Source organism: Triturus cristatus, chromosome 11 (assembly GCF_964204655.1).
Source record: "Triturus cristatus chromosome 11, aTriCri1.1, whole genome shotgun sequence".
Lineage (NCBI taxonomy): Eukaryota > Metazoa > Chordata > Amphibia > Caudata > Salamandridae > Triturus > Triturus cristatus.
In genome coordinates, this window is record NC_140594.1 from 714,232,707 (window position 1) to 714,248,872 (window position 16,166).

The following is a 16,166-nucleotide window of genomic DNA, read 5'->3' on the forward strand; positions in this document are numbered from 1 at the left end:
AATAGCAAAGCAACGTGAAAGGTTAAAGAAAGCTGAACTCAATTTTAATGTGCCCTACATTGAATGCTAAAATGTAGTAAGACTGTACCAAATGGGGTAGTATCAAGCCTTTCAAAATGGTAGATGTAGCATAGATTTAATTCAATGCTAACATTTTGGTACTTAGCGTACTAAATATTCTTTCAACCTGACCTTAACCTTTGGGATATCACAGGGTATATCACCCCAACTTGAGGATCTCAAAGCATTGATATGATAATTTTTACATTTTATTTTTGCTGAAAACAGTACTAAAAAACAGTCCCAATTAACTTATCTTCATAAGACTTTCATGAAAGAAGTCACAACCAATATTTTGTATGGCTTACATAAAAGACTGCTACAGAAGGCAGATAGCTATACAGTGGGCTCAGTGATGGTTATCATTGCTATCCCTTTTATTACTGACATTCCGGAATTTAGAACTGCATTCTAAGCAGAGATGATAGGAGAGGGAAAGAATATGCTGGAAAGTTTAGGCACTGTTTGCCCTCTCGGCATTCTTACCGATGACAAGAATAATTCCTTTGCATGCAAAATAGAAACCTGAGACCATGCCTTAGAAAAAAGATTTTTCTTTCTTAGCTATGGCTTGTACTTGCACCATTCCTTATGAGTAGAAGAAACACTAAATTTAACAGTGCTTCTTTGTTTTTTTAGTACAACGCTCTACATGTTCATCTTAGTATCAATTGTGCATGATTGTCATCACTGCAACACGTTATTAGAACTTGGAGTACACTTTAAATAATGAGGAATGTTTACCTCCGGTTTTTAAAAGATGGAACACTACTGATTGTAACTCTATGAAAAACATTTAAATATATTACTATCAAGGAAACTAACCCGGGTGAACTGTGGGATGAAAATGCACTTGAGAAGGATGGTTATTACCTAAATGTTTATTTAAAGTCAGTGGATGTGTTACTTAAATTATTCTGTGTAAGTTATAATGAAACCTAATAAAAACGGTTGAGCACCAGAGGGTCGGAGGGAGCAAGTTTAGAGACCGCACAGGATTGATTCCCCCATAGAAGTACATATAACACAAAAGAAATCCTGAGGTCTAATGGTAAAGAGAAATAGGTGGTATGTAGGGTGAGGAGGGAATGCCTAATGTACGTAGTGAAACTAGAGGAAGCTCCAAAACCAAGGTCAAGTAATCACCGTGGGTAACTAACCCCATCACATGGGATTTTCATCCCAAAGAAAATCTCATAATCTCTAGGGGCAGGCAGCGCCCTTATGTGAGATATGAGTCCTTAGTGTTATGATTGATAAGTACTAGACAATGGAATAAATCCACAAATGAGCCTAAGGTGAGTGGGGATTGCAGTGCTGGTGGTGGTGAAAAAAGTGAGTGTTTAAAACAAGTGACGGGACGGCCGGAAGACTTCTGTTAGACAATGCCGTCCCGATGTTGGATTAAAAAGCAAGGGGGGGGCAACACTAATCTGGTCTGATCAATGAAGCAACGTGAAAGAATGTGGTCGACATGTTTCAGCCATATCGCCTGACTAGGCTAGGCTTTCATCAGGACCTAGAAGCTACTGCAGGGAAGAAAACAACGTAACAAAGGATATGAAGAGCACCCTCAACTTGATTGTAGAGTGCAAGTCTCTTCAGCGAAACATACAGCACCCGTACAAACTAGGTGATGAGATGACCTCCACCTGGCAACCGCTCAGGAAGGAACACCGCTCTGTCCGTCGGGGAACCGGGCTGGAATGAGCCTCCGGCTGCAGGCTCATTCCAGCCCGGTTCCCCGACGGACAGAGCGGTGTTCCTTCCTGAGCGGTTGCCAGGTGGAGGTCATCTCATCACCTAGTTTGTACGGGTGCTGTATGTTTCGCTGAAGAGACTTGCACTCTACAATCAAGTTGAGGGTGCTCTTCATATCCTTTGTTACGTTGTTTTCTTCCCTGCAGTAGCTTCTAGGTCCTGATGAAAGCCTAGCCTAGTCAGGCGATATGGCTGAAACATGTCGACCACATTCTTTCACGTTGCTTCATTGATCAGACCAGATTAGTGTTGCCCCCCCCCTTGCTTTTTAATCCAACATCGGGACGGCATTGTCTAACAGAAGTCTTCCGGCCGTCCCGTCACTTGTTTTAAACACTCACTTTTTTCACCACCACCAGCACTGCAATCCCCACTCACCTTAGGCTCATTTGTGGATTTATTCCATTGTCTAGTACTTATCAATCATAACACTAAGGACTCATATCTCACATAAGGGCGCTGCCTGCCCCTAGAGATTATGAGATTTTCTTTGGGATGAAAATCCCATGTGATGGGGTTAGTTACCCACGGTGATTACTTGACCTTGGTTTTGGAGCTTCCTCTAGTTTCACTACGTACATTAGGCATTCCCTCCTCACCCTACATACCACCTATTTCTCTTTACCATTAGACCTCAGGATTTCTTTTGTGTTATAAGTTATAATGAAGACATGACTGCATTTCCCATATTTAAAAGCGTACTGTCAAACTACTTTGGATGTTTTTGTGGGAGAAAAGGACAATACAAGGTAGCACACACAAATAATAAGTTAATTGGTAAGCCACATTCGTCAGCTAGGTTTGTTTGTGCTCTAACTGGACACTACAGGCAGAATTATGCACTCACTCGTTAGTAAAGAACAACCGATCGACCCAAGCACACAACATCTTTTAGGAGGGTGAGAAGAACAAAGGTATGTAATTGAAGGAGATGTTGGACTCCAGGCTGCCATGAGAAAATGGCATGTAAAGGTAGGAAGGACAGCCTTCAAGTTGTGTGTGACCACTCACAAAAGAGAGTGGATTAGTAATATCTGCATTTGAAAAAGATGGGATTTGGTTTCCTTGCACCAAACACAGACTGCTGTAGAACACGGGGAATAGCCTATGTGTTAGAGCATGAACATTTCCATGAGAGTAAAGGAAAGCAAGTGCTGACAGAAAATGGAGATATACTGATTGAGAAGAGGATCTAATCATGGACGATGGTACAGGAAGACTATGCGTTGCCTAGCTTCAGTAAAGTAATGAAGATAGGTGAGATGATTTCAATGTCTGATACGAGAAACAAAAAAAGGATGGGATTTCCTTGAAAAACACTGGGAAGTGGCTGAGTGAGAAAATTAGAGAGAATATCATAGTAGAGGATATAACGAATTAAATTCCGTACCCTAATTTCTGACTGAATGGCGGGGGAGGGAGGGATATTGGTCGTCATCTAAGGCAATTGTAGAACCTGTAAATCCAAGTTCTAATACTGGTGTCCCCGCATAGCCATTTTATGACTGTAGGTAAATCACAGTATCACGGTGGGCATCGTGTTCAATACAGGTTAAAAAAAATTGGCAGCAGTTATAAGGAAGTTAAATATTGGCACTCTGCTATAAATAAATAATACAATATTTTATTTACATTTCTGGAAGCAATTTAAGGGATAATTTCCTATACGGAAAAATAAAATTCAAACCAGGGGGCTCAGTGTCTGGAAATGGACTATCGGTGACTACATCATGTAGGGAATCTGTTCATTTCGGGCAACAGCAACAAGTCCCACTTATTCTCTCAGCTGATAAAATCAGAAGAGGCTTGTTCTGTATGTGACATTCCCAATGACATATTTACAATCTAAACAGCATTTTACATCTAGAAATAGAAAGCATTAATAGAATAATAATTTAAACAGAAAGTGGGATACACCAACATTTTCCAAAATAAGGATTAAACATTTATACAAATACACAGCATTTAAGACATATTGCACAAAGCCTTTGTGGATGTGGATTTTGATGAAGCCAAGTATACTGCAGGCACATATATTTAGGGAATATAGTTTTTATACTATTTATAGAATAGAAAAAGAATCTTGCCATCAGAAAAAAACAAACTTGAAAGGAAAATCCCTAAATGTGTCAAACAGGGCAGTGGACAGTCCTTAGCGAATCTCAGTCGCTGTTTAGTCTGGTTGTCCAGCAACTGGACCTTCTCCTGTTTTTCTTCCTCGTTATGCTGAGAGATCAGAGATGACTATTGCATCCATCTTGCTTCCATTTTCGGAATTAGAAATTAGTTCATCGGCTTCGTAGTCATCTTCAAAGGAGCTAGTAAGGCAAAGGCAATTCGTTTTGAGAATACATTAAAAAAATATGGCAACATAGCTTTCAGCGCAATGCAGTATATTCTACTTAATCCTTCAAAATCGGTACCAAATATTTATATTTGTTTGACATTTCACAATATTTCAGAATCCACGAATGTCAACGTAAAAAAAGTATTGTAACAAAAGCCATTGGAAGTGCCTAGAGTCCTGCATTGCAACGAGCAACCCTCTTCCGCTTTGAGTACTGCACCTCTGAACAGATGGACACTCATTCTAGCGCCACGCAATACTGGGTGGGAATTGCACACCTATTTAACACATATTCCACGGCAGAGGTATTACCTTAGTGTGTATTTAACAGACCAATCTGAGTTTCGGACTACGCAAAGGGCAATAAGATGGTAATGCCTCCTGTTTCCTCCAGTGCTTGAAATGGAAATACTGAAATGCATCTCCTTGTCCCAGAGTACTATGTTGCTGTTGAGAAGTGCAGGTATTCTCTCATTAAAATTTTAAAGCAGTGCTGAGAAGTGCAGGCACTATCCTTTCCAAATTAAAGACGTGCAGGTACTGAGTACCTGATAGTACCTGTCCATTTAAAGCACTGGTGCCCTACTCTTCTATAGTGTGCAAACTTGCAATGTGTGCAGTCTGTCTGGTCAATGTACACAAGGTTTTCCCAGCAAAAATTGTGCAGGCAGAAACAAGTGAAGTGAGGTACTACCACAATACCAAAACTTGTAATCTTGATGAGGCTATTAATGCCATTGCACGCTCCACTGGAATTACAGAGGCACCCGTAATGAGGCCTTCAGTGATACATTTTGGGAAAGCCCCAAGAAGAGTCTCAGACCCCAATTACATGTTCCCCTTTAACTAGGCGGGGATACTAGGCCAGAATTAACGATTCTGGCAGAATAACGTCCAGTGAGTTTACTGTTTATAGGAGTTAAAGTTCCCGAATTAGGGAATAACTTGCAAGATCCTGAATTATCTGGTCCTTTGAAACATGCCCCCCCCCAAAAAAACAAGGCTATATTATTTCCTTTTTTAGTACTGTGGTAAGGAGGCAGTGTTCACGTGCACGATATCTACGTGTATATCTACAAATTCTCTCCACTACATTCATGCTTTGACTGAGGTATCACTGGCTGTCTGCTTCCCTCAAGTATTTACACGTTCATGGAGTAACTTTTTTTGGGAAGATCTGCCTAGGCAGAAGAGCTTTTGCGGAGGCCAGCTTATAGAATGTGTCATTACTTCATATCCCCTTGGAGTGTTATCTTTTGAGAGCCTGAAAGCTGTACAAATATCACCCTGTAATATCTAGATCTGCATTTGTGACAATCTGTATCAATCTCATTATGCCAAGACGAAATTGACACGGTCTAAAAACCCAAATACAAATACACATTGTATCTGTGCAACTTTAGGCTTATATGAGAATTCTGGTAATGTGTTGATTATCTAGCTACCATTAAGTTGGTGCATGATAGGAAGAAGAATTAATGAATGAAATATACACTTACCCTTCTTGTAACTGATCATTGGCCGACTCCTCAGCTACCAGGATCTCATACTCCTCTGCAGCATACCTGTCCCAGTCAGAGGGTTCGGGACCATCATTTTCAACATCCTGCGTCACATAGGGTAAAAGATAACATGTGAGTAAATAAAAGAAATGTTTTAGTCATAGTTAAGCTCCTTTCTGTTACAACCATCAGGCAGTTCACATTTCACAAATGGCCCGGTCTAATACTTTTCTTTTCAGAGCATGATGTGGCTTCACTGCAAAAGTGAGAGGATAAAACACTAGAAGTAGACAGTTGTTCTGTGACTAATACATAGGTGAAAGTACCTGTTTAAATCTCTCTTTAAAACTAGGTTCCATTGTTGTAACAATGGATTCTGATTCTCTCTCTACTTAGTACTGCTAAATCCAATAGTAAGTGCATTCAGTCTAATAGGGACACCAAATGCGGCATTAAAACTAGGACATTATTGGTGATAAAACCTTGAGGAGGGAAATGCATTAATCTTTCTATATTCCTATCCACTATCTTTCTGTATTTCAGACGCATAAAATCCTATCACAGTTTCCTAAGTGCATTTTGCAAAAATAAGTCATTTGCTGTGTGCTTCATTGTAAAGATGTGAAAAAACAGGTTATCTGAAAGGCTATGGTTAGCAAATCACCTGACCAGCAGGTCAGAAAAGGAATTAAACAGACAAGATCCAAGAACTGCCCAGTAGGAGCCAACGTGTCAACCAACATATATCATTAGGCAAGAATTTGGGAAGGGCAAAGTCTTCCTGTCCCACAAGTTGACGACCAAAAGAAATGCTAGAATCAGGAATGAATGACGTCAGTGAAAGGCCTGCTTTATCTCAAGGAATCTTGATTGTTTTGGCTACCAATCCAGTATTACAAAATTAATTTAGAACATTGTTGTCACTCACATCCGCTGTCAATAATGTCAAATGAGAGCCTTTATCACCTTGACACTTCCGTGATGTGTGAATAATAGTGATCGACGAGCCTCCTCTTGCCTCTTTGAGACACCTGGTGCTTAGGTTCAGCACTTAGTGACAATGTTTTTCAACTAACATTTTCAAGACTAAAGCAAAATGTTGACCAATTTGTTTTATTTTCGTCTCCAACACCAACTTTGTCCCAATTTTCCTGTCCCTTTTTATCTTAATAACATTGCTCTTAAAATATCCGCCTTGCTTCAAGTATCTCTCATCTTGTCCTATACACAACTCCCTGACATACCTTCTGCACTGCAAAGGGATCCCGCTGTTCATGGTCCAGGTATTTTTCGAGGTTGAAGCATGTGTCGTAAAATATATGCGCCATCCTGCATCTCTTCAGGTCACGCAGAGTTATCTTGCCTGGAAGGAGTGTAACACAAAAGATGTTTTATAAACTACTCTACTTATTTAGTAGTGCAGTGATTTAAAGTTAGCGTGCTGAATCATGAGGCAGTGTTCCAAACGAGCTCCACTACTCCATTTGAAGAACTTTCTCAAACGTGTGTGTGTGTATATATACGCTAAAGGCAATTTTGCTATATCATCTACTTTAATATAGGTGGCATGGTACCAACAGTCATTTGCATCTTTAATATTTTGCAGTGTTTGACACGATTTGTTTTTATGCAAAAATTTACTAATCTACACTATTAATCTGGAATATTTAGATCAGATTTATAACAGCCTGAGTTCAGGTTAATGAGTTGACTGTCTTGACGCTTAACAATATGTACGATTGCATTTGTGACAAGATATATTTTTTCTATGTCTGTTGGCTTGTCTGTCACGTGTTGTCTGTCACGTGTTGCCTGCACTTGCACTTTAAATTTTCTGGCTTCCACCCTAAGCGTCATGTGATCAAGGCCTCCGTGTTGAGGCCGAAACGCGCCATGGTGGTACGAGGTGCACGAATGAAATAAAAACTACACCTTACACTTTATCTCGTTGGGTCCGTGGTCGTCTTTCCCTGTGTATTGGAATCTGAAGACGAAGTTCCTTGGATATATATATATATATGTGATCAAGGCATCGTTGATGCCGAAACGCATAATGGCGGTGGTGCAGGGCGTTCTTGTAAAATAAGTACACATTGCACCTTATTGGGTCTGCTTTCATCTAGCCAGGAGTGGATGTTGTGTGGCGAAGTCCGGTGTGAGATTATATATATATATATATATATATATATATATATATATATATATATATATATATATATATATATATATATATATGTGTATATATATTATCTACTGGCGGTCGCCAGTAGATAGTTATAGTTAGGACCGTGTTTCCATAGGAAATCCGCAACATTCTATTTGGAATAACTTTGGCGCCGGGCGACGAATCCTCGCGAAATTTTCAAAACTAATGGGGCGCTACGCTCCGCTCCTACCCTGAAAGTCTCGGGGGGATTCGTCAAGCGGGGGCTGAGAAAAAAGGGGGGTCCCAAAACACGTTTTCCCCATGCATTTTCCCATAGGACCTTTAGTCCGAGCTACAGCCCGAACGGCTGAACAGAATTACTTGAAATTTGGCAGAGAGGTAGTCCTCAGGTCAAGGATGTGCCTTTTGTAGGTCTGGTGTAAATCTGTTCAGTAGGTCCTGAGAAAATAGCATTTAAATCAATATATATATATCTGTAAGCGCGCTCCGTGCGCTTACCGTAAGCTTACCGTACGCGTACGGTGCCGTGCGCGAGCTCAATTCTGATTGGTGGTTACATGACTGTAAACATTCGAATCGATCGAAATCAGGACGTGTCGGCCGCCATTTTCTGTCTCTCGCACTGAGAAACAAAGGTGGGGAACGTGAAAAGGGGGCAACGAAGAGAGTTGCAGACCCCCTAGTGTTTGTCAGGGGGTCCAAGACGGACCCAAAAGTACGAAAAATACATTTAATAATAAAAAAAAAAAAACGGTAAGCTTCGGGAAAAAAAATAAAAAAAATAAATAAAGAAGTAACAATCACATTTATTAAATAAATTAAAGGACCCACAAGGGAGAAAAAAACAAATGTTACTGTGTAAAAAAAGGCGAGGCGCGCACGGCATGGACTGCGCAACGTGGGTGCTCGGTGCGCGAAGCGCACCGAGCGCCCACAGCGCGCGCACGGTGCGAGAAGCGCACCGTGCGCGCAGGGTGTGCGCACAGTGAAAAACCAGAAAAAAAAATACAAAATAAATACATAACTTAGCATTTAAAAAACCGTACAAATTCACTGAAAAAACCATAGGTTTCACACACGTTATAGTTAGGAATTATCATTTACAAAACCTTGCAAATTCACTTAAAAAACCATAGGTTTCACACATGTTATAGTTAGCTGTACATTTCACTCGTAAAAAACCAATGAAATTCCACGTTATAGTTAGATCAGGTAACTATAACTTGCGCGACCGCAATCCACAATGTGTAATTTCAGATGTCATCATTGATGTCATGAGTGATGTCACTGACCATGTCATGAGTGATGTAATATGTGACGTCATCAGCAGTTTATTGTGGGCGCGCAAGTTATAGTTACCTGATCTAACTATAACGTGGAATTTCATTGGTTTTTTACGAGTGAAATGTACAGCTAACTATAACATGTGTGAAACCTATGGTTTTTTAAGTGAATTTGCAAGGTTTTGTAAATGATAATTCCTAACTATAACGTGTGTGAAACCTATGGTTTTTTCAGTGAATATATGTATGTGTGTATATATATATATAAATTTTTTTTTTCTCCAATGTAAAAACCAAAGGTTAAAATGTAGTTAGTTAGGAAAACTGTTTGTTTCTGTACAAACCAAACTTAAACTTAACAAAACGTTAGAAATACTAAATTTATAGTTATATTGTAAATTTATATTTTCTTACCACTTTTAAATTAATATCACTATTTATTCTTTCTATACAAATATAACTTAAACTACATACATACTAGAAGTTCTAAGTTATACCTTAAATTTATAATTTATGCACCACCTTAAAATTATTATAACCCGGCACCTCCATACAGTGTAGTGAACTTGGTAACCACACTACATTAACTATAACACCCCATTCTACCATGTACTGTGTTCTCCCAAATTATGTGATTTGCGATGTCATAAGTGCTGTTATGAATGCTATAATTTCAGATGCTATAAGCGATGTAAAATAAGAAATAAGTGATGTTATATATGAAAGGGCATAAGCAGTGCATGTAGAACTCTTGAGTTATAGTTAATGTAGTGTGGCTACCAAGTTCACTACACTTTATATGGCAGTGCATGAGTTATAATACGTTTAAGGTGGTTCAAAAATGATAAAATTATGGTATAACTATAACTTCAGTCTTTCTAAGGTGTGCATAGTTTGTTTGTTTTGTATAGGAACAATAAATACAGTTTTCCTAACTATACCTACGTTTTAACCTTTTTTTTCCCCTTGAATTTCAATGGTTTTTATATTTTAATAAAAAAGTGTTTCAAATTGTATACTGTAGTGTCGTCGAATGAAGTGTTAAGTGGAGTGTTACAGAGTACAGTGAAGTTGAGTGCCATACAGTGGAGTGGTGTACAGTGGAATAGCGTAGTGTGGAGTGGACTGGAGTGGTGTGGAGTCAAGTAGCATAAAATAGAATAGAGTGGAGTAGCATAGAGCGGAGTGGCCTAGAGTGGAGTGGTGTAAAGTGGAATAGTGTAGACTGGAGTGGAGTAGAGTAGAGTCAAGTGTCACAGAGTGAAATAGCATAAAATGGTGTGGCGTAGAGTGGAGAGGTGTAGAGCGGAATAGACTAGAGTGTAGTGGCATACAGTACAGGCAGCTTGAAATAGCTTACAGTGGAGTGGCGTACAGTGGAATAGCATAGAGTGGAATAATGTAAAGTGGAGTGGATTAGAGTTGGGTAAAGCGTAGAGTGGAGTGGCGTAGAGTAGAATGGAGTGGAGTGGCTGTCAGGTCTATATCCTGGAGGTCTGTTTCAATGCGTTGTATTTGGCAGCAGATATTGCGGAGGATACCCAAGTGTTTAGATATGCACGCCCAACAAATATATGCTTTAAAGGCCTCCCAAAGGGTTGCTTGTGTCTAGGCTGTACCCAAATTTAATGGGAAATATTCTATAATGGAGTCATGGAGTTCACTGCGGAAGACATGCTACTGAAGGGCCTTGCTTTGGAACCTCCAGGTGCAGTCCGACCGACATCCGTAGGGCATCTGCAGTGTGAGGAGGACAGGACTATGGTCAGATAGGGTTTGTGGCAAGAATTTGACACCTGTGGCCCAGAGTGATGCGTTAGCTGAGAGTAGCCAATAGTCTAGCCGTGTCCAGACATTGTGATGAACAGAGTAAAAGGTATGGATGGGTGGTGGGCGCACCAAATACCCTGTAAAGCGTACATGTCGGAGATATGTTGGAGTACCTCCCGCGATAGGGGTTTACCACTTGGCTGGGTGCTGGTAGAGTCAATGTTGGGGTACTGTACCATGACACAGGGAGGGGTGGAGATGGTCGGCAATCATTTTGTAGAAAGGACCATGTTAAGTCATGCTGACTTTATAAATCCCCATAATTTACCATATATCCTATGTTCGAGGCATATGAGCTGCAGATTGTGCACTTAGCATAGATCGCCATCTGGTGTTGGGCCCGGATGTTTGCAGTTTGTTTTTCTTCTTGGACAATGTTTGAAAGTCACGAGTTCGGTGACTCCTCCTTCGGTCCGTACTGCGCATGGGCTTCGGCTCCATCCTCAGATTGTTTTTTTCCACCATCGGGCTCGGATGTGATACTTCGTGCTCCGGCTTCGAACTTCTACGGTTCCAGCCTCGACGGAAAATCCTCGTTCTTCGAGTTTCTTCATCTATCTTCATCTCTCGAAGCGGCACTTTTCTCCATTCCGTACATCGGCACCGGCCTTCGGGCCCTCCTCGACTCCGGTCCCGGCCGATGGAAAGGACTCCGTTCAAAAAGTGCCCAAAATGTGGGTCTAAATTTCCCCAAACCGACCTCCACCAGGTGTGTAACCTTTGCCTCTCTCCAGAACACGAGGCTAGAGACTGCCCCGCCTGTAAGTCTTTTCGATCAAAAAAGACCATCCGGGATCGAAGAGCTCGACGCACCATGGCGCACTCATCGACCGCAGCTCCACCGGACATCTTCGGAGACGACACCGAAGCTTCGGGGCAACTACACACCGAGAAGGAGGACGACGTCGTCAGCGCTTCCGAGGCCGACGACTCCGACGTGGAGGACATCACACCGGCGCAGCGGGTCGTGAGTACTATACCCCCTCCCACCCCCGCGCCCAAAACCAAAGAGACTCAGGTTACTCCCTCGCCTGCAGGCCTGGGTAAAACCAAGCACACAGCTTCCATCACCCCACCTTCGGGCCCGGTGTCGAAGCCTCAGAAGTCTCACGGCAGCTCGGGCTCGAGCCAGCCGACGCCTGGTGCCGAAAAACACCATCCGGCACCGAAGAAAGTGATACCCAGCTCGACTCCGAAGCCACCGGTGCCGAAGCCTGGACTCTCGGTGCCGACAAAACACAAACACAAATCTGTCGGCACCGACGCTGAAAACTCCTTCGACACCGAAAAAAACTGAGGTTCCAAAAAAGCATGGCGCACAGAAACCATCCAAACCCTCGGCTCCGAAAACATCGGCGCCAGCGGACGATTCGGTGCCACTGGACCTCTTTACACCAGACCCTTTGCAAAAGACTCTATTTAAAGATCCAAAGACTGGGCTATTGACTTTAATTGTCAAGAAAAGACGTCTTGACACACCGGCTCCTCCTCCACCGCCCAAGCGGAAGGACTCTGCTACTTCTCCTCTCAGAGTGCCCTCCCCACTACCTCCTCCTCCGCCTCCTCCACCTCCTCCCCCTCCCAGGTCTCCGCCACCCTTACCTCATCACTCCCCGACCCCGTCCCCAGATCCGGATTACGGGGATCCAGATTATGATCCGGCGGACGCCCCAATGGACCCCACTCCACCGGGGACCCCAGACCCATGGGAAGACTACCAAAACCCTGACATACCGGATATGCCTCAGGACGACCTATACCCATCCAGGCCGTCTCCCCCAGAGGACTCCTTAGGGTTTCACCACTTAGTGCAGAGAGCAGCACACTACCATGGGGTGGAAATGCATAGTGAACCAGTGGAAGACGACTTCCTACTGGACACATTTGACATTCAGGACAAGTCCACATCTATCTTGCCCATGCTTAAAGGTGTCACCAAGCATGCTGCAGAGGTGTTCAAAGACCCTGTCAGGGCCAGGGTATTGAACCCTAGAATAGAGAAAAAATACAAGGCGGCACCCACAGACCCTGCATACATTAAGGGCCCTGCTCCCTTAGATTCCCTAGTTGTGTCCACAGCTAGAAAGCGGGCTAACTCCCAGTCCTCAGGAGAAGCCCCACCGCCAGATAAGGAATCCAAACTTCTAGACGCGTCTGGCAAGCGCACCGCCTCCCAAGCTGCAAACATGTGGCGCATTGCAAATACACAAGCACTACTTGCGCGCTATGACAGAGCACACTACGACGAGCTTGAGGCTCTTATGCAGCACCTCCCCGAAAAACACAAACGCAATGCTCATGACCTGATACAGGAGGGTAAACTAATTACTAACACCTCCATTAAGTGTGCCCTCGATGCAGCTGACACTGCTTCTAGAGCCATAAATACTAGTGTCCTGCTTCGTCGTCATGCCTGGCTCAGGATCTCAGGGTTCAAGCCTGAAGTCCAGGCGTCCATACTAAATCACCCCTTTGACCAACAAACTCTCTTTGGGCCAAAGGTGGACGAAGCATTAGAAAAGATGAAAAAGGACACAGACACAGCAAAGTCTATGGGGGCACTACAATCACAGGCCCCTAAACGCTCCTTTCGACGCTCATCCTTTCGTAGCACAGGCAGAGGCTACTCCACCGATAGCGCCTCTACCTCCTACAAGTCCCCTCCTCAAAATACCTTTTCAAAGGGCTACCAAAGGGGTGGTTACAGAGGCAACAACAATAAGGGCAGGGGCAAAACTAACACCACCGGTTCTGCAACCCCGCCCACACAATGACTTCCCTTCGCTCCCCCCAGACCATCCCACTCCGGTCGGGGGCACACTACAAAACTTTATCCACGCATGGGAATCCATAACATCGGACAAATGGGTGACCCAAATTATTCGGTCAGGGTACTGTCTCGAGCTAACATCTACCCCACCCAATATCCCACCAAGGCACCGTCCAATGTCTCAAGAACATTCCACACTGCTCAAACAGGAGGTGCTCTCCCTCCTCCAAAAACACGCTATAGAGCAGGTCCCCGTCAATCAGCAAAATCTAGGGGTCTACTCCCTGTATTTCTTAATACCAAAGAAAGACGGGACCCTGAGGCCCATTCTGGACCTCCGGCCTCTAAATGCGTACATACATTCAGACCATTTCCACATGGTCACCCTACAACAAGTCCTCCCGCTCCTCTGTCAGGGAGACTTTCTCACTACCTTGGATCTGAAAGACGCATACTTTCACATTCCAATACACCCTTCTCACAGGAAGTACCTCAGGTTTGTGGTGGACGGTCAGCATTACCAATTCACGGTTCTCCCCTTCGGGGTCACCACCGCACCACGGGTGTTTACCAAATGCCTAGCAGTTGTAGCACCACACCTCAGGGGGGAACAACCTTTACAACGCAACTTTTACAACGCACTACCTTTACAACGCATTTTTTACAACGCATAATCCATTGCAACGCATGACATTACAACGCATACCATTACAACGCATTTTTAAAAACTACCTTTACAACGCATTCCATTACAACGCATACTACCATTACAACGCATACCATTACAACGCATAATATTACACTACACTATCCAACACTTACCCTACTGTTGCACCCCCTGGAGTTAGAATAGTAATTTTTACCCCTATACTATCCAACACTTACCCTACTGATGCACCCCCCTGGAGTTAGAATAGTAATTTTTACCCCTATACTATCCAACACTTACCCTACTGATGCACCCCCTGGAGTTAGAATAGTAATTTTTACCCCTATACTATCCAACACTTACCCTACTGATGCACCCCCTGGAGTTAGAATAGTAATTTTTACCCCTATACTATCCAACACTTACCCTACTGATGCACCCCCTGGAGTTAGAATAGTAATTTTTACCCCTATACTATCCAACACTTACCCTACTGATGCACCCCCTGGAGTTAGAATAGTAATTTTTACCCCTATACTATCCAACACTTACCCTACTGATGCACCCCCTGGAGTTCGAATAGTAATTTTTACCCCTATACTATCCAACACTTACCCTACTGATGCACCCCCTGGAGTTAGAATAGTAATTTTTACCCCTATACTATCCAACACTTACCCTACTGATGCACCCCCTGGAGTTAGAATAGTAATTTTTACCCCTATACTATCCAACACTTACCCTACTGTTGCACCCCCTGGAGTTAGAATAGTAATTTTTACCCCTACACTATCCAACACTTACCCTACTGTTGCACCCCCTGGAGTTAGAATAGTAATTTTTACCCCTATACTATCCAACACTTACCCTACTGATGCACCCCCTGGAGTTAGAATAGTAATTTTTACCCTTATACTATCCAACACTTAACCTACTGTTGCACCCCCTGGAGTTAGATTAGTAATTTTTACCCCTATACTATCTAATACTTACCTTAAATGTAATTTAATATTATGCGTTGTAATGGTATGCGTTGTAAAGGTAGTATGCGTTGTAATGGTAATGCGTTGTAAAGGTATTTTTTTAAAATGCGTTGTAGTGTCCTGCGTTGTAATGTCATGCGTTGTAATGGATTATGCGTTGTAAAAAATGCGTTGTAAGTGCATGCGTTGTAAAAGTGTGCGTTGTTACGTCATACATCCCACCTCAGGCGTCAACATATTCACGTCTTCCCTTACTTAGACGACTGGCTCATAAAAGCCACGTCCTACAACCAATGTGTGCAACATACCAACAGTACCATTCAACTGCTCCACCGGCTAGGCTTCACGGTGAACTACCAAAAGTCCCACCTCCTACCATCACACACAAAGCAATATCTCGGGGCCACTATAGACACCTCCAAAGGTATTGCCTATCCAAACTCAGCCAGAATCGCAAGCATACAAGCCTTGCGCAAAACATTCCTTCCTCAACACTCTCTTCCAGCAAGAGTGTTTATGAAACTCATAGGAATGATGGCGTCTTGCATTTTCATAGTGCCCCATGCAAGACTCCACATGCGTCCACTTCAAGAGTGCCTAGCACGACAGTGGAACCAGGCCCAGGGTCAGCTGACGGATCTGGTGTTGGTGGACGGCCGCACCCATCACTCTCTGCAGTGGTGGAACACCACAAACCTTTCCAAAGGGCGGCCGTTCCTGGACCCGGTTCCTCAGGTGATTCTAACAGCGGACGCATCGCTCTCCGGCTGGGGAGCGCACCTCTTACACCTCACAATGCAAGGTTTATGGACGC

At 43.1% G+C, this 16,166-nt stretch overlaps 1 protein-coding gene across 6 annotated transcripts in view; it reads right to left on the reverse strand.

The window, feature by feature from the left end:
• Positions 1 to 3,423: 3,423 nt before the first annotated feature.
• PPP2R3A (protein phosphatase 2 regulatory subunit B''alpha) overlaps positions 3,424 to 16,166 on the reverse strand; it is a 1,290,855-nt gene continuing 1,278,112 nt past the window's right edge. For all 6 annotated transcript variants that reach the window (XM_085634350.1, XM_085634351.1, XM_085634354.1 and 3 more), the window contains 3 exons: positions 6,915 to 7,033; positions 5,668 to 5,774; positions 3,424 to 4,139 (listed from right to left, as the gene is read on the reverse strand). In XM_085634350.1, coding sequence (XP_085490476.1) covers positions 4,043 to 4,139; positions 5,668 to 5,774; positions 6,915 to 7,033 — 323 coding nt within the window. In that variant the 3' untranslated portion in view covers positions 3,424 to 4,042. The remainder of the gene's footprint in view (positions 4,140 to 5,667; positions 5,775 to 6,914; positions 7,034 to 16,166) is intronic.